We start from the raw sequence: 24,508 nt of genomic DNA, 5'->3' as shown, positions 1-24,508 counted from the left end.
CCCATACGGTATCGACCATTTTGAAATTTCCCGGGGAATCGTATAGTGGTCACGTGACGCGACAGTAGCGCCACGCTCGCTATAGTTCCGTTCACCTCCGCGAGAAGACGCCACATGGCGCGAGCGTTAGTCGTCGTCGAAAGTTTAATTGTTCGAGCGCGGTAAAGCTTATTCGCGTTTCTTCTGTTTATCGAGGACGAATTTCGCGGCGTATATTCTTGCGTTAGACGTTATCGAAAGTGTGTCACGTTTCTCGTTCGAGAGTGCTTCGTTCGAACGTGTTACACGGCCGTGCGTGATTGTTGCGTCGCGGAAAATATTCGCGAGCAGGAAACTGTTGATCGCGCGAATATCTCGAATCGAATTCATCTATTTTCGAAACGATGTGTACAACGTTGATCCGCGCGCCATCGTTTGGTCCTTGATACGGTCACGCGGCAACCGAAAAATCCGTGAAAAACAAGTTATAATTCGAAGCAAACGAAACGAAGAAATTTCCGTTTAATCTCGTCGGATTATTCAGGCAATTGCGTTTCAACGAGCGACTGTCGTTAAACTGACTTTCGATTTTGCTCACCTTGTCGAAGTTGCTTCGCCCTCTTCTCGGGTAGAGGAAGAGGCTGAGGGGAAAAGGGAGAAGGATTCGGCATTGGTAAGTGTACATATATAACAGACATGTGTACGAATATAATTGATTTATTTCTTGTGTATTCGACGCGAGCCAAAATATCTCTACGCTAACATAGTCGGATACAAATTAGCTAAGGCTTTGGACTATTTGCGGTATATTCGCGGTACATTCGCGATTGTTCGCACGGAACGATGTTGGTTATGTCTGTATACTTATACGTACGTGTACACGCGTATGCATACGCACGTGTCTATATTCGGGCTATGTACAATTTTATATTAGATAAGATAAAGAGGAAAAAAAAGGTCAGGCGACAAAGAGTAGAAAAAAGGAATTAAGAAAAGAATTCGAACAGGTAGAGGGCAGGGAGGTGGGATAGAAACGAGAGAAAAGTATAGGGAAACGATGAAAGGAGGAAAAGAGAAAAACACGCGGTAAAACAGGAGAGAAAAGTGGATTTCGCTTAAATCTACGCGTAGGGTTTTTGGGATTTGAATGGGTCGGGGGCAGTAGGGGGTGGAGGTAAGAAATACGCGTTAAGAGACACGGTCACCCTGGGACGTAGACGCTATGCCGCGAGCCTGCTCATCGGCCGAAATACTGCACGGTGCTTCGGAATCGTCCGAGCTCGAAAAAAGGATCGCGCTGGGAGAAGATCGGGGTAGATGGGCACGAGATGGTCGTCGACGGGGAACGACGGACGCGCGCGCGTTCACGGGAGATACGGTGACTAGCAGATAATTGGCCGAACTTGTCGCGTTCGATCGACTATTCGGCGATTCTCGACGTAATCGACGAAGTTCCGTCGAAAGGGTCAAGGTAAACGCGGTACGAGTGCCAACGAACGTACGCTCTGGTCCCAACCGGTTCGACATCTGGTCGCTTTTCGCCAATGAGGCAGCTGGATGCCTAGTCTCTTGCACTCGTGAGCGTACGCGGTGAACGACTCGCAGTAGCAGTTTTCGCTCGGACACTCGCACATGTCCTGCAGGCAAGCCTTGTAATACATGGTCGGATTCACCTTCTTGTGGCACGCGTCGAAGATTTGCGATCTCAATCGGTTACATAATCTACGAGAATCGGAGGTAGAAGGATAACGAGAATGTTTGATCGAATAGAAATGGAAAAAGTTTCCCTTACCGATGATCCTTTCGGCCCCGGCAACGCCTGGCCCGATCGAGATTTGCCGCCGGTTTCGGTCTGGCGCAGCTTCTCTTTGCGCCCACCAGCCACGACTGGCCGAACGGTTGAGGATCCTGCACCAGTCTGCCCCTTCGATTCGTAAAGTCGTCCTTCGGTAGAGAATTGAAGTTGCCGCAAAGACCGCAGAGCCGGCCTCTGTACGAAGTCGGCGCCGATACCTCGAGAAAACTGATCCCGTCCCAAAGAACCTTGATTCCGATCTGCGTGCTCACGATTATGCTGTCCGCCGTTCGGTTCACGTCCAATCGGTCGGCCACGCGATACGGCACCTCCACCTTTTTCCCGTTCACCTTAACGCGCATCTTTTGACCGAGATTCACCTTCAAATCGCCCACCTAAGATCGATCGATCGATCGATGAGAGATAAGAAACAACAACGGGGAAACTTAATTAAAATATGTATACTCGCCTTGATGGCGATCGTTTTCGTCCAAGCTGAGAAACGGCTCGATCTTGCGTCGTTGGTCACCCGTACGCTGAACGTGTGCCCGGAACAATCGCTGGCCAATTGATACTTGCACGCTCCTTTGAAGCTGTAAAACTTTCCGTCGAACGTGCGATAATGCGGGTCCCCGAACACCGTGCACACGCCGTCGCCTGTACAAGGTGAAAATGGCATCTCGTGTAGGAACCGTTATCGGTTAGCGACGTCGTGCACGAACCAATACCGACGTCGTGCACTCTTAAACCAGCGAACGACATTACTTTCCACGCAACGAGGACAACACTGCCCCTCGGGATGCTCCAGCCTCGAGTTCGGAGGGCAGGGTAGATTCAACGGTGGACACATCGGCATCGCGCATCGTACCTTACCTTGCATGCAAGCGCATGCCTTGCACGAGTCTAGCTTCCAAGTTTCGCCATCCTGCCTAGCGCAAAAAAAAAGCAACCTTTAAATCTTATCTCGAGGAATAGCTCGATACGACGACGGACAGAGAGATACTTGCCCCGTAAGTTTTCCCAGCGTACGTGCAAGACGGTCGAACCTCCTCGACCTCGGGGCACTGGGGGCAACAACGGCCCGGTAGAACGATCTGATGCTCCGTCGGGCAATCGTGGACGGGGCAGGTTTCACGAACGCAGGAGATGGCCGAATTCGAGCAACTGCATCGCGTGCATTGATCCAAGTAGAATTGATTGCCGGAATTGTGGACGGCCGTCCCTAGCATGCATGCGCCCTTGGGCGGCGACAAGTATCTACCGCTACCTGTGCACGCGATTCAGGTTCAGCGATTTTCAGACGCGTAAACGGGAAAACGTACCTTTGCAACGCGGACAACACTCTCCGGGATCGTGGACGATCCTCGAGGCAGGACAATGCAACACCGGACAAGCTTGCTTGGCGCACGTCAGACGGCCGGTGTTGCATCTGCAAGTCACGCAAGGATCCTCGGTCGTCGTCACCGATCTGTCCGCCGTCACCATTTGCCCGTTCACGTGACATCCTGCGCAAACGAAAAGCCTCTCGTTTCTTTTCCAATTTCCCTTAGTTCGTGGTCGAGTTTACTTACCCACGCAGATCGGACAGCAGTGACCGGGCGCAGCCGGGATCGGATTCGAGCATGGCGTGTAACAGTGTAGCCGAGACTCGGTGATCACTCCGGCCTTGCAAGTGAAGATTCTGCACGGGTCGTTTCCCTCGGTCCATTCGGTCTCCGATTCGTGATACGCTCCGTTCCGTACGCAACCTTTTCGACACACACACGCACACAGTTTCGTTCGGTGTCTAGACTTTGAGCAGTCGAAATCGTAGCGGATTCTAAGCGGACGGTGATCCGTGCCCTCCCCCACCGATCAATTATTCCTCTCGGCGAAATTGCGAACGGAAAAGTACCGGTGATATAACCGAACGAAGCGCAAATTCGAAACGAACGATCACCGCGTCGCGTCGCGTCGCGCCGCGACGAACAGCGCCAGCGGACGGAGACAGACAGACAGAAACGGAGCGAGGGAGAAAGAGATTAAGTTCTTTCGAAAGTCGAAAAATTTCGTGGTTGACCGCGCGAATAAGGACGAGTTTGCGTCACGTCTAACGTAATTAATAGAGAAGGAGATAAGAAGGCCGCGGCCGAGCAAAGCATCTGTCCGTCCACGGCTGCCGGTGTAAACAGTCTCGGACGCGGCGATGCCGAAGTTCCCCGGGTTTATCAGCGTATCGACGAACAGAAGCGCCTTTGTGCCCCGCGAACAATGCTCCGCCCCGGACATTCCTCTCGCTGAAACATTCCTCTCTCTCTCTCTCTCTTTTTCTCTCTTGCTTGCACTATCTCTTTCTTCTCTCTTTTCCTTTCATAATCAGTCGATCGTTCTCTCCTTCTCCCACTCTCGCTTCCATTCCAAGCATCCCTCTCTCTTTCTCTCGCGAACGCGTTCTCGCGACCCTAGCTCGAAGAAATTAGAACGATTTCGACGATTAGTCGAACGGACTGGTTCGAGGTCCTGATCCCGTGTTCCCATTACCATTTCTTATTTCTCCCCCGTACCTTTGCACCTGTGGCAGCATTCATCCTCGCGCGGTTCCAGCAGCGTGTAGCAACCTTCGATGCTAGGGCATTGCTGTTTCCTGCATTCGACGAAACCGTTCTGCGAAGAAGAAGAGAAAAAAAAGAAAAAGTAGGAAAATGTATGTTACGTCTGTTTTGTCGCTAAAGATTTTTCGCTGAATTTCCTCTGAAACGCGGCTATCTGTCGGACTCTGGTGTAATTTTCTCTCGCCTCTTATCGCGAGCTCTATAATTAAACCTTTAGGATTTATCTGACGTTCGAATTACGTAAAGTAATTTAACGAGGGTCACGGGTGGTCTCGCGGCGAGAACGCGAGAAGGTCGCGCGCGTTTCTCGAAAATAACAACGATTACAGCGTGCGCAATCGCGAACCGAGTGGTGGCGAGTGAACGCGCGAAAGGAGGCTTCCGTTCGCGCGTTGCCCGCCAGCGAAATCGAAAGGAGCGAAGAAAAGGAGGCTCGGAACGTCCTCGAGGTCGATCGAGCTCTCGTTCCCTCGCAGGACTCGCGTTCGTTTCGCGATATTAATCGCGTTTCTCGCGCGTCGCCGAGCTAAACGCGCCGATAATCGTTGACCGCCCGCGCTCCGACGATTCTGCAAACATCGACGTTCGTTAACAAACATTTTTACGCTCCTCGGGTCTAGATAGCGCGTCGCGCTGCGACCTTTTCGCCGTTTCTCGACAACAGTGTATCCGAAAAAGACAGAGAGAAAGAGAGAGAGAGGAAGGGAATATCGCGGCGTTTCAAACGTATCGCTAAAAACCGCGTCTCGATTTACCTTGCACAAACAATTGAAGCATCTGGTGTTTGGGATTTTGTCCACGGTGAAATCCTCCCCCTCGCTGTCGCAGGTTTCTCGACTTCCTGCAATCAGAGAGCAAACGCCACCGTTAACGAATAATTTATCGCGACGGAAGATGGGAATCGGCGCGCGTCGCGATTTCTTAACCCGTTTCGCGAATACACTCGTCAAGAGAGACGTCGAGGCGCAGGGAACGATCGTAAGCTGCTGTTACTTACGTGCTGACAGATTTTGCCCGTTCCCGGGACGCGCGGTGCCCGGTGCCCCGTTCGCATCGTAGAATAAATATCAACGATTGTTCTTTCGTTCGTTCGTTCGGTCAGCCTTTCGCCAGGCGCGATCCATCGAAAACGATCTTGGTCGGTAGGTCGGCGAAGCCATCGTCGACGTCCCTCTCTCGGATGCTTCGCGCGCACGTATTCCTGCACACTTTAAGCAACCTTCCTTTAAAAACGTTCTTTCATCCCCTTCCTCCATAACCCTTCCTTCCCTCGATTGCTTCGCCTCGTCTCGGAAAATCGAATTCGTTGCCAGTCTCGACGCAGTTGCGCGAACGTTACGCGAACGACGCGATTTCTGTTTCTTTTCTTCTTCTTTTGTTTTTCCAAGTGCACAGGAATGCGTGCGAGAAAGAACGCGGCGCGATTGCGCGGCGTTGGCGTTCGCGCTGACCGTTCGTTCGAGTTCTCTCTTTCCTCGCTCGCGATTTCCCTTTCCCCCTATTGTCTTGTTCCCGTTCGCGGCTTGAACGACTTGGACGAATCCTTGGACGAAACGAGCATTCGAGTTTGCGAAAAGTTGCGCGAATCGCTTTCGTAATCCTCGTTTTAGGGGAAAAACAAAGAGACGGAGAAAATAATTGAAAGTGAAAACGGAGGAAAGTTTGGAGGATCGAGCGAGGTAGAACGCGTACGAAAGATAACGAATGACGAAGGAGAAGAAGAAGGTCGGGATACATCGACGACCTGCTCTCTCGAGTCATCGAGTCGAGATTCGACCTGACTCGGCGCACAAATAGACCGGCAGATAATGTTGAGACAGACTAAGAATAGAGCGTTTAAAAGTTTCAAATGGAGCGTGACGCGCGGCTCGCGTTCGTTTCGTTGACTTTCGATATCTCGAACGCGAATCGTAGTCGAATTGGCGACAACCCCCCTGAGTAGACGCTCGACGCTCCAAGTTGGAGCGACGCTAAGCGTGGCAAGTAAACTCACCTATTATGCTTTCCGAGGCGACGCAACGACCGATCGACGAAAACAAAGCCAATGCCAGAGCTAATGCCAACGGCGTCAAATGTAATCGCGTTAACTTCATCTTCGTCTCCGATACCGTTCCGTCCGTGGCTTCGCCGTTCGCCTTCGTCTCCGCCGACGACGGTTTACTAGAAAAAAGAGAAAGAAAAGTATCGATGAAGATGCTCTCGATCGTACCCGTTCGATTCGTACACGGCGAATTTTTCAAAGTTGGTCCTGTGTCGCGCAAGGGAGGGAAGAAGGACGGAGAGGATTCCGAGCGCGGAGGGCGCGTACGCGAATTCGGATCAAGGCTGGACAGCGGCGCGCAATAACCCCCGTCGCGGCTCGAACGAGATAGAGAAGAAAGGAACGGGGATCGGAGCGGTGCTCGAGAAGGAGAAACGCGGTCTGGCTTATCCGTGCTCGATTGCCGCGAGTCCGCGCCCAACCATCCACCGTACGATTATTGTCGTAACCTTCCGTCCGTGAGTATATTTGCGCTAGATCTCCGTATATTTTCACGAGTCACGCGCCACCTACGGAATCTTTCTTCGGAAATCCGTAACAGCCGGTTTGCGCTTGTTCCAAGAAGAGACGCGCGAGCGCGGTCGCAAGCTACGACGCGTCGTCGTCGTCGTCGTCGCCGTCGCGACGTCCTCGGGAAAATCGTACGATCGTTTCGGTGACCGATTCTCGAGAAATCGTTTCCGCGATATACCGCGTATCGCGTTACGCAACCGATCAATCGAATAGCACGCGCGTTTGGAAAAGGATTCCAACGACGACGAGGACGGCGACGGGGGCGATTAGTCGGCGAGATTTGCATATAATCTGTAATCGCGCAACGACGCGTCGCGACGCGACCTCTCCTACCGAACGAAAAAATGCGGCCAAACCTACGTCGCGAATGGAGCTGGGAAAGTCGAGCAGAATTTTCCGCGATCGCGGTCGCGAAACGCTGATTTCATCTCCGACTCGAGTCCCTCCGCGGTTGAACGCGCGCCTCTTCTCTCTCCTCTCGGTCAACCGTCCTCCGTTCTCTTCCTCTTCTTCTTCTCTCTATCACTCCCTCTTCCTCGCGCTTCTTGACCATCCTAATGGACGAGACGAGTTCCGTTTATCTCCGATTTAGGAGTCGAGGATAATACCTCGGAAGATGGTCTCGCGTTCCTGGAATTACGTTAGCCGCGAGGACGAAAACTCCGATCCAGCCTCGTTTCGACTCGCCGCGCCGTGAGTAAATTCACATGCAAATATTGGCCGATAGGCGGTGCTTGGCGACTAAAACGTCGCCGCCAATGAATCACGCGAATTCTCGATCACCTCGATGACACCGCGATCCCGCGACATTCTTTGCGCGCGCCTCGGAATCGCGGGAAAAATTGTTCCGATTCACCGCGTTACGTAAACGCGGTTCACCTCGATCGAGGTTCGAACGAAAAGCGCGAAACGCGGACGCGTTCGAATTTAGCCGTGGGCAAAACCGATCGCGACACGTGTTCCCTGGAATCTAGTTCCTCCGCGGCTACAACGTGCTCGCACGTCTCTACGTTTTACCTTCTATATTCGTCGAACGCGGGATGGAAAAGTCGGCGATGAGGCTGAAGGAAAGGAAGGAAAAGGTAAAGGGACGCGAGGTAAATCGAGAGGGGCGAAGAGAAGGAAAGAAGATCGGAATGAGAATGAAAAAGAAAAAGAAAAGAGAAAGAGAAGGAAGGCTGCGACCTCGCGTGCTCGAACGCAAGTTTACCGGAGCAAGCTCGCGATCGATTCGGTCCCAAATCGACAACCGGTGTTCCCGAAGGAACAACACTGGTTCCTGCTGAAAACTTGCTGTCTATCGTTCCGCTCTCCTTTGACCGCGAGATAGATCGCGATTATCGAGAAAAAGGCGGACGAAACGACGAAAGATCGCGGTAGAAAGGCAAGCTAGGAGGCGAACGCGATCGACTGGATGCGAGGACGCGTTCCGCTGGCGAACAGAGAGGCCGGCTCGCGAGAAGTAACTGGAAGTAAGTGGCACGAGTTGTCGCGTGCAAGCATGCTACGGCGGAACGACAACAACGGAACAGGTGCGTAGAACGAGAAGGGCTTGCGCGCGATCCTTTGCGTACGTGTGCGTGCTCGAGCGTACTCGCGCTCACGCGCCGTTGCTTCGTCCAGCCGAAGCTTGCCGAGAGTAAGCAAGTAGCGGGCAACTAACAGGGAAGAGAAAAGAATCGAAGAGAAGAGAAGAGAAACCGTGCAAAGACGAGAAAGGAAAGAAGAATACAGAGGCGAAACTAGCCGGCGTGGCGCGTCGCGTCGCGTCGCGTCGCGTCGCATCGCGCCGAGTCTCGAGTGATCAGCGAGACAAAGCAGGTTGCGTCGCTGGCGACATCTAGCTCCGCGTACTCAGCTGTCAGACGGCTACGCGCCGTCTTCGATCCTCGATCGCGCATCTTATTTCCTTATCGATCCCATCCAGCGCGCGTGTTTCGTTTCAAGCGCACTAATTGAAACGCACCGTTTATTCGGCCAGCCGTAAACTACGCGTAGATCGCGACTTACCGAAGTCGAGGATTTCGTCGACAGGTCGCCACGCACTCGCACTCGCGATTCTCCGCGCCGACGCGTCGACGAGGCCACTTTCTCTTGCTCGCGATACGCCGGCGCTTCGTTCATTTGACGAGCGGGAAACTCCGAGACGTGTCCGAAACGCGTTCCCTGTTTTTTCCTCGATCCACCTCCTCCTCCCCGCGTTCCTCCTCCTCGCGAGATCTTCCTCTTATTTACTCGTGCGGCACGGTGTTGTTTTCGTCGTGGCCGTTATCGGTAACGCTGTCACTGGTCGAATCTCGTAAACGCGATCGCGCGGAACAAGAAGCGGATCCGCGAAAGGAAATGCAGCGTTCGAGTTGCAGCGAGCCGCTGCGTTCGCGACGCAAGCCCGACCACCAACTAACAACGATTCCGCGTCAGCTGCTCGCCGAAGCTGCACTAAAGTTCCGTTGCGAGTTCCACCACCGAGCCGCCGGTCGAGTAACGAGCTTCCAGTGGCTGCGGTGGACAAGCAAGCGGTACGGCGGGGAAAGGAAGATCGGAAAGCCGAGAGTGGTGGCTACGACGGAGATGTACGTCGAGATGGTGGAAGCCGGCGGTGGAGGCGGCGGTGGCGGTGGCGGTGGCGGTGGCGGTGGCGGTGGTGAAGCGACAAGTTGAACGAGCAAAGGAAAGAGACGGTGAAGCAGATGGAGAGTGGGTTCGTTCGGAAGCGAAGAAGAGAACGGCGGAGGAGAAACTGCGCGAGGTTTCAAACGAGAGAGGGAGAAGGTTCGAACTCGATCCCGCTCTCTCTCGACCAGGCATTAGCAGCGTGCCGTTTCGATTATCGTTTGAAAACGATCGTCCACTTTGCGAAATCCAACGATCGCACCTGTGCGCTTATGCGCGATCGAAATCGAGAGAAAATCAACGAGAGAAGAAGAAGGAGAAGAAAAACGGTGAACCCGAGTCGGAAAAAGGCGATCACGCTAGGGTAACGAAAAAATTTATCTATCGACGGCCGTAAGAGGAGAAGAGCGGTCACCGCGGCACTGCGCCGACGCCGACGCCGACGCCGGCTATCGCGCCTCGGCCCTATTCGATCAGCATGTTGGAAAATACCGATGCTTCCGTTCGGCAGAATCTTTCCGACCTCGAGTACGATCACCGAGGACTTTGACTCGAGTTAACCGCTTCGCCGACCCTTCGTTCTTCAACGCTTTTCCAGCCGATCAGCGGAGACGAGACAGCCTCTTCGAAATCTAACCGCGGAGTCGGTTCTATCGACGGTGTTCCAATTCGATAAATCGTATCGGCCCGCTTATTCAATAATACCGCGTTTTTACCAGATATCCATGGCTACCGGGGTATCGAGGATTTCTCGCAAACAACAACAGTCTCGATCGTTAGCTACGATACCATCGACGAATTTCAAATCGACTGGTTCGGAAGGCACTAGGTATGCGGCTCTTCCTCTACCGTCCTGGAGGTTGTTCAAACTTTCATGCCGAGGCTAACGAAAAGAGACGGAGAAAGGGAAAAACAGAGAAAGCAACGACTACTCTCGGTTGGCTATTGTACATATCGAAGATGCTTATCGATGGTACTTGGCCTTTCCTCTCTTCTTTTCCTTCTATATCTATCTTTCTCTTGCCTCCTGGAGCTTCCTTCACCTCCGAACATTCTATGCTTACTCTATCTCTTTCAGTCTTTCCCGGTTTCTCGCTCTTTACTCTTCTCGACGCGGTTCGAGTCTCGGCGGAGCGGAGCATACCGCTCGGACGTTCATAACGAGTACCTACCTCGTTAACTTCGTTCGTGGAAGTGCGCACAATGAGCGCACACGGCAAGAAAACAAGAAGCCGAAGGAGAAGCGGTAGCAAAAGCAGAAGCTACTCGCTCGATCGCGATCCGCCGATACCACTTTGATGCTCCCCTGCTTAATAAGCGCGGTTTTTGCCGTTCCTCTTCGCCGTTTCGTCGTCGCCTCGCGTTCAAACGAGTGGCACGAGTCGGTTGCGTGCACGTTTCAGATAACCGCGCGATAGATCGAACGAGAATCCTCGATCGTAGGGACCTCGAGTAACGATAAAACGACGTAATAGATGGCATTTGCTTTGCAACTTTCACGAGAGGAGCGCGCAAGGTCGCGTTGGAATCCCACCTACGCCCTCCGATTGTTCCGTTAACGCGAGATTTCGATCACCACCGCGTTTTTTTTTTCATCCGATCGAAAGGTTCTCTAGGAAAACGACGATAGAGTGCTCGCAACCCGCGGAGGGAAGAACGGAAGAAAAGTACCGTTGATTCTTCGTTTCGTCTCGCGTTCGAGACTCGTTATTTTCCCGCGTAACGAACCGTATTCAAACCCATTCGAATTCCGTCGCCACTTCGTTATTCGATATTGTTCGCGTTTTACCTGAAGCGTCGCGACGCGTTTCGCCCGGATCCGTGAGACACTCGTTTCGGATTCGAAGATCGAAGAGATCCGCGATCGCGTATCCAATATCGATCCTCGATGTACGCGTACGAGTTCGTGGCCGCCTGGTTCGCTCGCGGCAAGGTCGTATCAGGATTTCGCACGCGCCAAATGTCTTCCCAGCGACGTCGAACAAGAGCAATTTTCAATTTCTCTGCTTTTCTTCTTTCTTCTTCAAGGTACGAGCTCGAACGAAAAGACCGTTTCTGTCCCGCCTCGTAAACGCGATCGTATAGAAGGCAAATTTGTTTGAATTAGCAAAATAAACCGAGAGGAAACGTTGAACAGACGTTCACGTGGGACGTTGTTTCGTCGAAACAGTCGATCCAACTGCGCGACGCGTCTCCTTTTCGAAGAGCAAACACCGATCGTACGACAGCTTGCACAGTGGATACCATTTGATCGCAAAACACCCTGGATATATATTAGACATTTCGAATCGCAGAAGCAAACTCCGGGAGAAAGAGAGAGAATACGAGAGACTGTTCCGAAACGGTCATGAAATTTATTTTCTCTTCCGGTTCTACGATGTAACGTTGCCCGATAAACGGTGGCTCTATTTCTGTCGAATCGCGCACGCGCCGAGCCTCCAGGAATTTCTTGGATCGTTTCGTTTGTAAGCGCGGGCAAACCGCGACTCCAGCTCCAACTCGAACTCGAACACGTCTGTACTCTGGGGCGGGTTGTAAATTTTTTTCGAGATACCCCGGAAGCGAGTCATTTGCCGGAGTCTGGCCTGGCCTATCTGTTTGCTCGTTTCTCCAACCCTCGTTGGGAGTTTAACGATTTTCGTCGAATCCTCGAAAGTCGTCGGGAACCGCGCGCGTCCACCTCGAGTCCCCACTTACGGATGATTTATGGATCCCATTAGGAGGATCGTTGCTTTCGCTCGACGGGAAGAAACACGATCCACCGCGAAGCCTTGGTACTATGGGCATCGTCGCGACCGCTCCTCCAGATCCACGAGACGGAAGGCAAGCGAACGAGAGCAAAACGGCGGCGAATCTGAGAGAAAACGTCGGAGACAGGTAGGCGGAAGGTCGAGAACGGCATCGTGGACGGTTCCCAGGGTTCGACGGTACGGCCCAACCCGGGCCGGGACCGCTCATGGATATCGACCTACGAAAGACAGGGAATAGGTATTTAGGGTAGGAGCCGAGAAACGAGGTAATTGGACGGAACGAGAGAATTCTAACCGCGTTCACCTCCCCCTACCAGTCGGTCGGTTGCCGTTTCGTTGGACCGCCTCGTTATCCCCGATTACCGCTCTCTCACGCCACGCCGCACCGCGACGACCTGCTCGAATCAACTCCATCGGTGGTCCCCGGGGGTTTCGACGATTTAGCAAGGTGGTCCGATTCTAAATCATCCGTGCCAGCCGGCGGCATCATCCCCCTGCCGAAATATCGTAACGATAACTCGTGCCCAGCCGGCTCCTTCAAACTTGGACTCGGACATGTTTGTCGAAACGGTTGCGTCGCCAGTCCAGAAGCACGCAATCTCGAGCGTGAAAAAGGAAGGTTGCGGCGTACGGTTCGCGCGTAATCTTGATCGCGTTTCCGGAAACGACGTATCCTGCTTTAGCCGTCGAGACGCGGGGAAAGAGGATGTGGCACGGCGAGAGAAAGAGCGAGAGAGGTGTGGGTGTACGCTGCTTTTGCGGCGTCAGTGAGGGAGACGAAGGAACTCGAACACCAGCCGTTGCCGATCCTCGAGGCAAAAACGCGCGAGCATTATCGGCGTGGTAAACTAATTAGCGGCGCTCGCAATCAATTGCTTCCGGAGGCGGCACCGATTCGCACCATCGCGCCCTACCGCTCGCCGCTCGCGCCGCATTTCTTGACGCGTGCAACCGTGGAAAAAAGGATCGTTTTCGCATACCGCAGGAGCACGGGATGCAACGAATCGAACCTCATCGTCGTCCAAGTCGTCGTCGCTAGATCGTTCGTTCGTTCTAGGAAGGACGATTACCAAGACGCGGTTGAATTTCCACGTAATCGGTGTTGAAGCGAGAACGCGCACGCGCGACCACGAGGCATAAAAAAAGAAGGGAAACGGAAAGACTCGCGCGACTTGCTTCGTCGGTGGATGTCTCATCGAGGATGCGGTCTTTCCTCTAACGCGTCGCATCCGACCAGGAACGTTCGTTCCGCGAATCGACCTCGAACGAAAGACCGAACCAGAGGCCATCACGATAAACCGTTCGCCGTTTCGAGAAAGAAACGAGGACGAACGGGCAAACAACGACGGTCGAGAGGCATCCACTCGAGAAATTGGTTGAGAAAGAGACCAAAGAGCCAGGAGAGAAAGAAAAGAAGAGGAAGATGAAGATGAAGATGTAGAAGAAGAAAATGGTAATTGAAACAAGGCGTGCACTGTCGTTGGTGAAGGCAAATCTCTCGGCTAGCGATTCTTCCATCGATTAACCTCGGAAAAGCAGAATCGCGGCGCCAGAATGAATCATCGCGGCGATTCGAGCCGCGCGTTTCCACGCGTACGAGTCGGATCGGTATGCCGCGAGTCGGATCGTAGGCCACAGACCGCACGATGAATAAAATTATCCCAGCCGCGAAGATACGCGGCTACTTACGTAACGCTCTCTAGCGAACTTGTGCCGTCCGCTCCGGATAGCCGCGTTTTCCGCGTTCGCTCAGCTTCCACGAGAGAAACACGGCACCCCGCGAACCGAGGTACCGGCCGCGCTCGTTAAGCGGACGCGTGATCGGCACCGCTCGTCGACTCGATCTCCGCGATGTCGCTTCCTTTAGAAAGATCCAGCCGTTCGATCGCGTGGACCAGACGCTTCTTCAACTTTGCCAGCTCTTTGTTCGTCGCGATAGGCGTGATCGCGTTGCTGGACACCGTTCTCGTCTCCGCTATACTCGCCTTCCTCGAAACGGACTTGAGCAGAACGGTCAGCGCCGCGTCGGCGATCTCCTCCCAGTCCTGAGACACGAATCGTTAGCGTTCAAGAACGAAAGATAATCCTCGTCGCTCGTATTTGCTCACCAGCTGCTCGGCGGGACGTGGCGCGAAACCGATAGCTGCCTCCAACGCGGCGTATTTGTCGGGGTCCGCGTTCGATCTCATCAGCAGGAGAAGCAGTTTCAGGCTGCACCGCAACTCGTGACCGGTTCGATCCCTTTCCTGCAAAGATCGCGCGGATCGTTTAAACAAAGAGAGTTCGCCAACAGTTTCGAAGTCGTTTCGCTTTTTACCGCTCTCGCTTTGACGAGATCCTCGAGAAGAGCAAAGATCGCACGGCATGTTTGCTCGAAGAGAAACGGCAATCCAGTGTCGGCCAACGATCGATCGTTCCTCTCCCTCACCGTTCGCAGCATCCTCCTTTCGACGTTCCTCAGCTGAGTGCTCAGCAAGCCGATCTCTTTCTGGTCCGTGCAAACGAAATCTTGCAAAGGTCTTTCAGAAAGAGGAAAAATAACGAGAGACGCACCGTTATCCTATCGATTTCTCGTCGAGCGAGAAAGTGAGCCTCTATCCGAAGGTGCACCAGCTGAACGTGATTCTGTTGGATAGCGAGGAACCCGGTGCCGCTGCTTCTCTCTTTCAGCCTGTCGATCAGTCGATGAACGAGCAAGGTCGTCGATAGCCCGTCGTCCGATTGCACTCGGTATCGATTGCTGGCGTTGCCGGAAACGATCGTCACCACGCGACCGGTGTGCGCGTACCGCAATCCCAACGCGTTCCAACCTTGTTTCTGCGGCTGTTCCCCGGTGAATTCTAAGAAAAATGGTACGCGATATTATCTGGTCGGAGGAGCGGTAGGAAAGGCTGCTCGTTCCCGTCGACCGCGATTAACCTAACGAAACGCTCGTTACGCGGCTCGATCGAAATTACACGGTTTAAGAATTGGCCGGGCTTTCGACGGCTACGAAAAAACGAACGAAAAGAAAGAAACACGGTTCGGCGTCCAGGGTAAAACGTTTCGGACCGTAATTTTCAGGGAGGTACGAGAGGGGAGCGATGAAAATTTACGAGTAATTTTACCAGGAAATAGCTGAGCAAAGCTGACGGGAGGTTCGTTGCTTTTGATCACGGTCGCGAACGCGGACGCGTTTTCCGGCGGACAACTCTTCAGGATGATCTTCAAGGGTAGCCGAACGGTTCTTCGAAGCGCCCTTAGATTTCCCGCGTCCGTCCGGTAAGTGACGGTTACATCGACCTCCGAGGATATCGCCGGCAAGTCTCCGTCCACGTAGACCTCGATCTCCGTCGCGTGACGTTCGCCTGAAAAGTTTCACGGGTCTTGTAATATCGATTCGAGTTGAAATCGATCCTTCGACTTTGGATCGCTCACAGAGATTGGAAAGTACGTAGAAGTCTTTGGAGGCGAACAGCGGCCGACAAACGTCCACGCAGACCTGGATGTCACTGAGAGTCGCGTACGAGGACAGTTCGATCGAGAGCCTGCAGCTCGATAGCTGTCCGATCTCCGCTTCCTCTTTCTCCTCCGAATCGCTGCTAACTGTCGATCTTTTGAAGCGCGGCTGCAATTCCGGCGAGACGTTCACCGAGACGATCAGTTCAGCGTCCACGCTGGCGTCGCTGCTTCGATCGTGACCTGTTCGACCCATCCATCGATCAACTCTCGGAACACGCGTTATCAGCGATGTCTCGCTCGAACGCCTCGACCTAACCCGTGCCCTCACCCGATTCTTTGCTCCTCTTCGAGAGGGCTCGCAGCTCCGCTAGCCGTTGCTCCGCGGTCGCGTAATCGTAACCCCGCGGATGAAGGGGTGGCGCGACGAACAAGCTTGGCTCCGATCCCAGGTAACACGCTTCCAAACGACCGTCCTCCGACAAAACGACCGTCACTCCTTGCAGGTGCTACGAAAAATAACAAACTTATAGAACGTCCGCGTGGACGTCGATAAGGCGGGCTTCTCGGTATCGAGCCAATTAATCGACGACGGTAGCCGAGCGCGTTCACGGCTTCTCTATCTTCCGGAAAGACAAGAACGGCAACCTTGCGCGCGCCACGATAACCGCGAGAGATAACGTCCTCGCGATAATTGCCCTCGCCTTTTGTCCTTTTTTCGCGCTCCGATTACCCTTTCCCGCTGATCTCGATGTTTCTCGTTAATCGGTCGGCCAGCTTCCTTACCGAGGATCTCGCGTCCGAGAAACCGACATTTTACCACTAGCTCCTTGGGAGCTTGGCAGGTAACGCGACTCACCCGTAGCTGAACCCTCGCGACGGCGACCGGGGCGAAAGGCAATTGCGCCGACCACTTGAGCGTGCTGCCCTCGTAGATCATCAGAGTACTCGTGTCCGAGATGACCAGCACCATCAACTTGCCGTCCGGTTCTGAAACGATTAAGCGCGATCGATCAACGCGCTTCTTATCCTATCCCCTTTCGCGTCTTTATCAATTACCGATCACGTAAGCTCGAAAGCACAACGGTCTGTACTCGAGCCTCTTGGCGTACTTGATCGCCGCGCAGTTGTCCTTTAAACAATACAGATGTTTTTCGCCCAGAACCACGATCCCGATTTCGAAGCTGGTCAAAGTGACAACCTCGATGCCGCGAACGGGTTCCCCGACGTTGAAACTCCAATCCGGCTCCAGGTTGCCTACGTCGAAGCCGCGATGCGACTCTCCCGTTTCTCTCGCACGTTCAGCGCCTTCCTTCCTCGATTCCGCCATGCTCTGATACCTGCGAAACGATCGTTTCTCTCGATATACCCATCTATCTAACAAGGGGAACTACCCAAGTGTTACACTCACTTATTAATGAAACTTTACGATTACATAAAAATTATCATAAAAAAAAAAAAAAATTGTTGGGTACCAAGGATTTGAACCGAGGACCTTCAGATTGCGAGTCATGGATCCGCTCCGTGGTTAAACACGTGACTCGCAATCTAAAGGTCCTCGGTTCAAATCCTTGGGTCCCATTTTTTTTTTTTTAATGATAATTTTTATGTAATAGTTATACAAAAAGGGACAAATTATAATTAAAAAAACAAACTTGGGAACTATGGATTTGAACCGTGGACCTTTAGATTGCGAGTCAAGCGTTTTACCACAGAGTTAACTGTTTGTATGTGTGAGTCTGTCATACTTCTCAATGTAAGTAGTAACTAACTTTAATTATTAATATCTTTTAAACAATTAGCCGTATGTCCCCAAAACGGGGTATGGGCGTGTTCAGCTCGACAAGCTCGACAAGCTGGCAAAGTTTCATTAATAAGTGAGTGTAACACTTGGGTAGTTCTCCGTATAAGATCACTGTCGTATCGAGTAATTCCTGCCTGTAACATTCGAGGAACCAAGAAGAGCTGGCTACCGCGAACAGGTCGTATCGCGACACGTAGACGATCGGCTCAGGTAGCAACCGATTCCTGAGAACTTGCCCGAACGCGAACACCTCCTGCTCGTAGAATAGAAGCGTGCCGTCCAAGCACTGAACGCAGAGAAAGTCCCTGCCACGAACACCGCCGAACGGACCCACCGTCAAAGATGCCGGAAATCTTGGCAACGAGTGCTCGTACGCGATCTTCAACTCGCAACGGTCACCTGTCGCAAAGACATCGACAACAGATTTTAGAGAAAAACGCTCCCGGCTCTGGAAGAAGAGCAATCGAACGGTGAACGTTCGACGTTCAACAATTTAGCCCGCAGCGGTTCTCGCGTGAAAGCTGTTCCTCGAACACGTCGAACATCGAACAGATCACACTCATCATTTCTAACGCGTCCTGTCGCGCTCGATTTCGAACCGAACCGATTGCGAAACCGACGCTCCGCCCTACAAAACGAGACCGAGACCACTCGCAGATCGTAAAAGTGAGAGCTGTGCAAACCGTATTCCGTGGATTCCTCGGTTAAAATCGCGTTGTAAACGAGCAGCTTCGAGGACGTCAATATCGCCAGACGAAGGTCCTGAGAGCCCCTGTAAGCACGAGGACAATTCGTTCCCTTATTCGTTTCGTAAGCCCTTATGATTCCAAGTACTCACGAGACAAATTTCCCCGTTTTCATGTCCACGATGCAATCTCCGACTCGGGTCTCGATCATCTGATCCGTGGATTTGTAGTTGGACGGCGATTTCGTTTCGTCCACCCATTGCGAGGAGGGACAGTACATTCTCAGATAACCATCGTGGCTTCCTACCACCAATATATCCTTTTTATCCTCTCCAAACAACGGTGTCGCTAGCAGACTGTGCCTGTCGAAAGTTTCCTCCGCTCCGCATCTCGTTCGCCACCATTCTTTCGTGTTGAACAGAGACATTGCCGTTACACTGTCGACGCGATTTTAGCAGTTAAAGAGAATTGCATAGTGGCTCGGTACCGCCTCCCTTGCCTCACGTCTTTCCACCCCTTTCGTTACTATGGCGTCGAGACTTCAAAACACTCGCCAGCTTTGCCAATCGATTCGTTATTAATTCGATTCGTCGACGTGGCTAGTCATCCGATAGAACTTGATCGGAAATCGTTAATCAATTTCATTCTCTTATGATTCTTTTCGAGGCTCCTTCTCTTCTAATTCCGAAAGGAATATCGAACCGAACCGAATCGAACGTTACCGCCACGGGCTTAATGATTGAACCGTTTCTCGTTAGATGGCGAACTCCTTCGGATTAACGCGATTCGCGAAAATAACGACAGGAGGCGTCGTCGTAAGCTCGATAACAGACATCAGCTGACAAAAATTCATTCGTGTTTGACGTTTCACGGAATTAGAAAAGCTGAGGGAAGATTTTGGAAAAAACGGCATGGAACCTCAGGATGTGTATTACAGCAGGGCGGAGTACGTCGAGACGGTGAGAGAAGGGAGAACGATTAATCGTATCGAACGGTATATAGAATCGAACCTAACCTCTCGCGCTAACCTTTCAGGCTTCCGGGAACAAGGTAAGCAGGCAGACGGTTCTATGCGGTTCGCAGAATATCGTTTTACACGGAAAGGTGATCGTACAATCGGACGCTATTATCAGAGGCGATTTAGCGAACGTCAGGACGGGACGTTATTGTATCATCAGCAAAAACGCCATCATAAGGCCGCCGTTTAAGAAGTTTAGCAAAGGGTTGGTAAGCTGGCTCGCCCGGTGGTTTCGTCGAAAATCTAAGATAAATAGATCGGTTGATCGCTTTATTCGTTTCCGTTTCGTTTCTTCAGCGTCGCCTTCTTTCCTCTGACGATGGGGGACCACGTGTTCGTGGGAGAACGAGCTGTGGTAAACGCGGCCATCGTCGGTTCATACATATACATAGGGAAAAACGCAGTAATCGTACGTACACGTTATACACTGAAGAGTTTCTTTATTGTACACATAGATTTCTTTATTATACACGTTATATCGGTAAAGCAATCGTGCTTGTTCCACTATCCAGGGAAGGAGGTGCGTCCTGAAGGACTGTTGTTACATCGAGGACGGAGCCGTGATCCCGCCAGAGACCGTAGTTCCTTCGTTTACCCGTTTGGCCGGCAATCCTGCGAAGTGCGTCGAGGATTTACCCGAGTGCACCCTCGACCTCATGCTAGAATTCACAAAGAACTATTATCAGCACTTTCTACCGTCACGCGGTTAATCCGTTTGTTATTCTGTATTCTGTACACAGGCGCGTACCGAAAAGAATGTTCATCCCTTGGAGATCGTGGTTTTGTACGTCTACCGTGTCCTCTTGCTCGTGGATCACGTTCGCCGGATCATCGTCTCCATCGGTCGCTTCCTTTACGCTCCAAACTTCGTCGTCGTCGTGATCGTCTTGTTCGTTTTTCAACTGCATGCATCTGCAAAAGAACGCATTGGAAAAACGATCGAAAGCGTTGAAGTATTCTTGCGTACCTCTTATACCATAGAAACTCCACAGCGAACACAAGCAGGCTGAGCAACGAGCCATAACCCATCGCTAAAAATGCAAAGTAACACTCGGTGAATCCTATACTGATGACGCTCGATCGACCGTGACACTTGGGTTTCGCCGTGTACAGCCGAGATTCCTCCCGATACGTTAGACCAGTTTCACCCAACAGTAGGGCCCTGAAAGGTGTCCGCTCGAAATTCGCCAGGGTGACGGGATCGTCGCGAAACTTACGTATTCTTGATGATTTCCTTGTACGGTGATCGAGGTTGAATCGCGAACAGCGGATACATCACCTTCAGTATATCTATCTCGGTGATTCCACATTTCTCTTCTTCTTGGTACGTCTGTTGCATAAGCTTGTAAATCGTACCGGTTTCCCCGTGGAACGCGAACAGCTCGTTTTTAACACGACGTACGCCTTCCTCCATCGTCATCCAGGAACCGTTTTTTCCTCTCGGCTCGATCTTCTCGTCCACCAGAGCCCTTCGAATCGGATCTTGAAACGACTGCGCCGCGAGAGACAGCTTTTATTCGTCTGTTCGTCCGTGATCGCGTTAGTAATATCGACGAAGTACCTTGAAGTAGTACCGGTTGTAGACGATGTCGTGTGTGCCGCACTTTAGCGGGCTGTGCAACAGATCGGCCAGAGTTTTGATCGAGTCGGTGGTCGACTGGAGTAGGGCGACGATGTTGGCCGTGTAGGAGGTGTACAAGCTCAGGGCAGCGAGCAGAAGCATCAGAGTGACGATCCGAGATGGAACGCGGTACGGTTCGTAGGAGGATCCTGTACGATTATCCGTCGATATTTCCTCCAACGCGACGATCGACGGTATACTTACCTTGTTGCGCCGCAGCGGCCAGCACCACCATCAGATTGTCGCTGACCGTCTGCCGCGGCTGATTCAGTCGGTGCCGGTACGCGAGCGTGGAACCGCTTTTCGACGTCTCTCGATGATACTCCCAACCGGACGATAACCAGAGCAAACCGAGGACCAGCAAGAGAAACACGCCGATGGCGAGCCAGACGGAACGTTGAAACGGTAGAATGAATATGTTGCTGACCGCGGACAACAATGGTTGACGGAACACGAATAGCGCTCTGCGGATTGGAAAGATTAACGAAAACGTAACGTGTTCGTCTACCGATAGATAGCTTACTTGGTACGCGTGTAAAGCTGCACGTAATCGATCACTCCTACGCGTTGCGAAATCAGAAACGTCGCTGTGCCTCCTAAATCCGCTTGACGACTTTGCAGCATACCAACCATGCCGTTCCACGATCCGTTCTCGTTTCGGTATCCCCAGGTGTTGGTCGTCCGAATTTCGATGCTGTCGGTGGTGGATTCGATGGGTGAATTTCGGCCGCGTAATTATCGGGTAACAGGCGAAAGGGTACTCACGTGGCGTTCATTCGATGCACGATATGCAGTAACCAGGGATAATTGGTTTTGGTTATTGGATCTATGTGCTTGTATTTGAAATCGGTCAAGTGGTTGATGGTATCGGGATCGCTCATCTACGAATAAATACCGATAACGTCGTTTTACGATCGAAAGTTTTCGTTTCGGTTCATTTAGTTTCGTTTCGTTTCGATTCGATTCTTTCGCAGTCGGATCGATTCGCTCGAAAGCTTCGTCGGCCGTTATCTTATCGCGCGCGAGTCGATCGAATGAATTTAATCGAACAATTGATTCGCGACAAAAGTTTCTCCGTCGCGAGACAAAAAATGAAATCTCGAGTACCACAAGGCAGGCTGTCAAGGGCGTTGATCGAAGGTTCGCGCGTCGTCTGGAAGTAGGCTGGAAGTCGCGGATTCGAACTCCCTCCTCGAGCGTCCAATTTCCTCGATCCTCCGTCGTGACCTCGTGATAACGACTGATCCTGTAGACGGACGATATCTCCGCGAAGTCCTGTCGAAGCTTTCTAACTAGAATCACCTCGCTATCGGGATAGATGGCCATACGATTGAAGATTTTCGCGTCGTCCAACGATTCGTGATTCTCGGTCGAGTTATCGAGGAGGATCGTTCGATCCTGAAGCAGAAGCCACCTTATCGGCGCGACGAAGAAACCACTCTCGTTCGCCTGCGAACCAGAATACGCTCATTTTCTTCTCGGTGCGTTCGTATCAACCAACGTATCGTGTAATAATGTAATGTAACGCGAATCCTTTGTTGAACCGATGTAATCGCGATCGGTGACTCGACGGGAACGTTCTTTTCGTTCGAGCTCGTATCTTTCCATCGCTAATCATTAACCCGTTAACTGGTTCGATTTTCGATCGACCAATGAAAATCGGCTCGCTTTTGTACCCATAATAATGAGCGAATAAACAGAAGCAAATTCGGCTCGCAAATACAATGTATTTTCTTTTTAACATTAAACACAGGGCATACGTTAAACGGTGCGACTAGCGGCCGGTAAAAACTCGCGTGCTTCGCCCGTAATTATCGCATTAATTAATTGTCTCCTCCGTCGTTACAATTTGTCGCGTATAATTATCTTGAACTACCTGTTAATCAGATATCGGGGGAAAAAAGTGCCGATACATCTAACGAGCGCTACTCAACAGAAGTACTTAACACGTGCTACTCGATTAACACGCGACGATAACCAGGCATCGTCGACTACCGTTCTCTTTCTTAAAGCCCTGAGGCTTAAAGAGAGCCGCGTGTTCGTTCTTTGCTAATTAAGCTGGACGATACCGTTCGCAACAACGAAATCGCCTGGTCGCAGTCCAAATCCAGCACGTACAATGCTCGATGATCCCAAGCGTCGTGCGGTTCCCTCGTGAATCTCTCCAAATCCCGATGAATCTCGTGAATTAGCCCGTGACTCGACATCAGCCTAGACAAGGTGATCGCGGTATCTGAAAACGTACAATTCTAAACGACGATCGTATTATGATCGGAATCGTGAGTTGCGTAATTCCGCTAGCGTTCTCTCACCTTCGTCGAGGTGGCACAAATACGCCGACACTTTTACCGGCGGAAAGAGCAGACCGACGGCGTCGTCGATTAGCTGCACGAAGGAATGATCGTACGCGAACGCTCGGCAATCACCCGCAGACAGCATGCTAAAGACGAGAACGCACAGAACGGGATGCATGTTATCGTGCAACTTTCCACGAAATTCTGTTTTCACGAAAAGGAAAGACGCTGCCTTTCCGAGGCACGCCCAGTCCCGTCGTCCACGGTAAATTATTCAAACTCTGCCTTTCGAAGCGCATCTGGGAAACGAGCAGCTTTGAAAATAACAGGCTTCGTTCGTATCGTATCGACTATTGGATCGAGGGACGGGGGATGTAATTTCGTTGGTTTTCGCAGGCGATAAACGAATATGTCGCAAAACAACCAGTCGTGGCGAAATTGAATCGATGGATCATCGATATCCGTGATAGCCGCGAGCTTTACACGGTTGATTAGCGAGATGGTAGGCACCGAAGTGGCGATGAAGAGTACGAGGAGAAGAGTATCGGCTGACGACGCGGTAAAATGATTTTTCGCATGGGAGAAATCCGACCTTGCGACCGCGAATCTTGCATCGACGTGTCGCGTGACGAGTTGCTGCTGGACACGTGCGTCGAGCCCACCGACGTTCTGTTATCAGCGTGCGCTCGTTCGCCGAGAGTGGAGGCGGGTTGCTGGGATCGCGCGAGTGTGCCGTCGCGATGGGCTACGCGTGCTCCGGATTACCAGGGGTCCGCGCAAAAGCTCTGATTCGCGCGAACGTCAAAAGCCAAAGGATGACGTGCCTTCGAAAAAAATATTTTCGCTGCGCGCGCTGTCCAACCTGGCAAGATGGATCTCTTTTTAGGGATTACCGCGATCGCTGCGTTATCGCGAACCACTTATCTTCGCCGTCTTATTTATCACGCGTTACCAACGTTAACCGTGTTCGCTTATCGCCCACCGCGTAATTGCGCTCTATCGGATCCTCTTCTCCTATTCTTTCCTCTATTTTTTCCCGCGACACGACCGCGGAAACGGAGCGTAGCCGATTTTCCTCTCGTTCACGTGACGGTGAACGCGAACGTCTAATCGATGTGTACTCTTGGATCCGAGGGATTTCGATCGTTCGGAGGGTCGATTCCGCGTGAAAAATTGTACCCCCGACGGTCGCGATATCGGGATCAGAGAGGAGGCATCGAAAGCGTGGTGGGAGATCCGTGACGAACGAGACGATTGTAAAACACGACACAAAAAGAACAAAGAATAGAAGAAAGGACAGAAAGTGGAGGAGGAAGTTGTGAAAAAAGTTTAGCGGTAAAGAGGGAACAGGTGGAATAGCGAGAG

At 52.0% G+C, this 24,508-nt stretch overlaps 5 protein-coding genes across 9 annotated transcripts in view; 2 read left to right on the top strand and 3 right to left on the bottom strand.

The window, feature by feature from the left end:
• The first annotated feature begins 166 nt into the window (after window positions 1-166).
• The window catches only part of LOC114875983 (putative inorganic phosphate cotransporter), a 35,316-nt gene continuing 10,974 nt past the window's right edge, over window positions 167-24,508 (top strand). The window contains exon 1 of the mRNA XM_029186916.2: window positions 167-652. The gene's annotated coding sequence lies outside the window, so the exon portion shown is untranslated. The remainder of the gene's footprint in view (window positions 653-24,508) is intronic.
• LOC114875980 (BMP-binding endothelial regulator protein) lies at window positions 681-9,010 on the bottom strand. 4 transcript variants are annotated; one of them, XM_029186908.2, is made up of 11 exons: window positions 8,930-9,010; window positions 6,359-6,525; window positions 5,121-5,206; window positions 4,318-4,417; window positions 3,346-3,522; window positions 3,097-3,279; window positions 2,782-3,041; window positions 2,540-2,699; window positions 2,244-2,431; window positions 1,772-2,169; window positions 681-1,701 (listed from the first exon to the last, which is right to left on the bottom strand). In XM_029186908.2, the coding sequence occupies exons 2-11, from the start codon at window positions 6,456-6,458 to the stop codon at window positions 1,446-1,448; spliced, it is 1,908 nt and encodes a 635-aa protein (XP_029042741.2). In that variant the 5' UTR covers window positions 6,459-6,525; window positions 8,930-9,010; the 3' UTR covers window positions 681-1,445. The 4 variants fall into 4 exon arrangements, with proteins under 4 accessions (XP_029042741.2, XP_029042742.2, XP_029042740.2 ...); XM_029186909.2 differs by lacking the exon at window positions 8,930-9,010 and adding an exon at window positions 8,130-8,397; XM_029186907.2 differs by lacking the exon at window positions 8,930-9,010 and adding an exon at window positions 7,280-7,732.
• On the bottom strand, window positions 12,409-18,958 carry LOC114875992 (protein PTHB1). 2 transcript variants are annotated; one of them, XM_046287823.1, is made up of 14 exons: window positions 18,363-18,958; window positions 18,208-18,296; window positions 17,659-17,923; window positions 16,780-17,060; window positions 16,580-16,710; window positions 16,052-16,229; window positions 15,700-15,963; window positions 15,390-15,629; window positions 14,836-15,122; window positions 14,600-14,770; window positions 14,391-14,528; window positions 13,972-14,327; window positions 12,578-12,776; window positions 12,409-12,500 (listed from the first exon to the last, which is right to left on the bottom strand). In XM_046287823.1, the coding sequence occupies exons 1-12, from the start codon at window positions 18,635-18,637 to the stop codon at window positions 14,088-14,090; spliced, it is 2,559 nt and encodes an 852-aa protein (XP_046143779.1). In that variant the 5' UTR covers window positions 18,638-18,958; the 3' UTR covers window positions 12,409-12,500; window positions 12,578-12,776; window positions 13,972-14,087. The 2 variants fall into 2 exon arrangements, with proteins under 2 accessions (XP_046143779.1, XP_046143780.1); XM_046287824.1 differs by lacking the exon at window positions 12,578-12,776 and having other exon boundaries at window positions 12,419-12,500.
• Window positions 18,987-20,000, top strand: LOC114875991 (dynactin subunit 5). Its single transcript, XM_029186934.2, has 4 exons — window positions 18,987-19,169; window positions 19,246-19,433; window positions 19,526-19,637; window positions 19,741-20,000. Exons 1-4 carry the CDS (start codon window positions 19,122-19,124, stop codon window positions 19,936-19,938), a joined length of 546 nt encoding a protein of 181 aa, XP_029042767.1. The 5' UTR covers window positions 18,987-19,121; the 3' UTR covers window positions 19,939-20,000.
• On the bottom strand, window positions 19,968-23,736 carry LOC123988314 (ionotropic receptor 75a-like). Its single transcript, XM_046287830.1, has 9 exons — window positions 23,162-23,736; window positions 22,919-23,082; window positions 21,957-22,298; window positions 21,615-21,730; window positions 21,373-21,543; window positions 21,054-21,313; window positions 20,790-20,998; window positions 20,446-20,720; window positions 19,968-20,390 (listed from the first exon to the last, which is right to left on the bottom strand). Exons 1-9 carry the CDS (start codon window positions 23,319-23,321, stop codon window positions 20,057-20,059), a joined length of 2,031 nt encoding a protein of 676 aa, XP_046143786.1. The 5' UTR covers window positions 23,322-23,736; the 3' UTR covers window positions 19,968-20,056.

Source organism: Osmia bicornis, chromosome 11, assembly GCF_907164935.1.
Source record: "Osmia bicornis bicornis chromosome 11, iOsmBic2.1, whole genome shotgun sequence".
NCBI lineage: Eukaryota > Metazoa > Arthropoda > Insecta > Hymenoptera > Megachilidae > Osmia > Osmia bicornis.
Note: the sequence above shows the minus strand (reverse complement) of the source record. Positions and strands in the feature narration are given on the sequence as shown.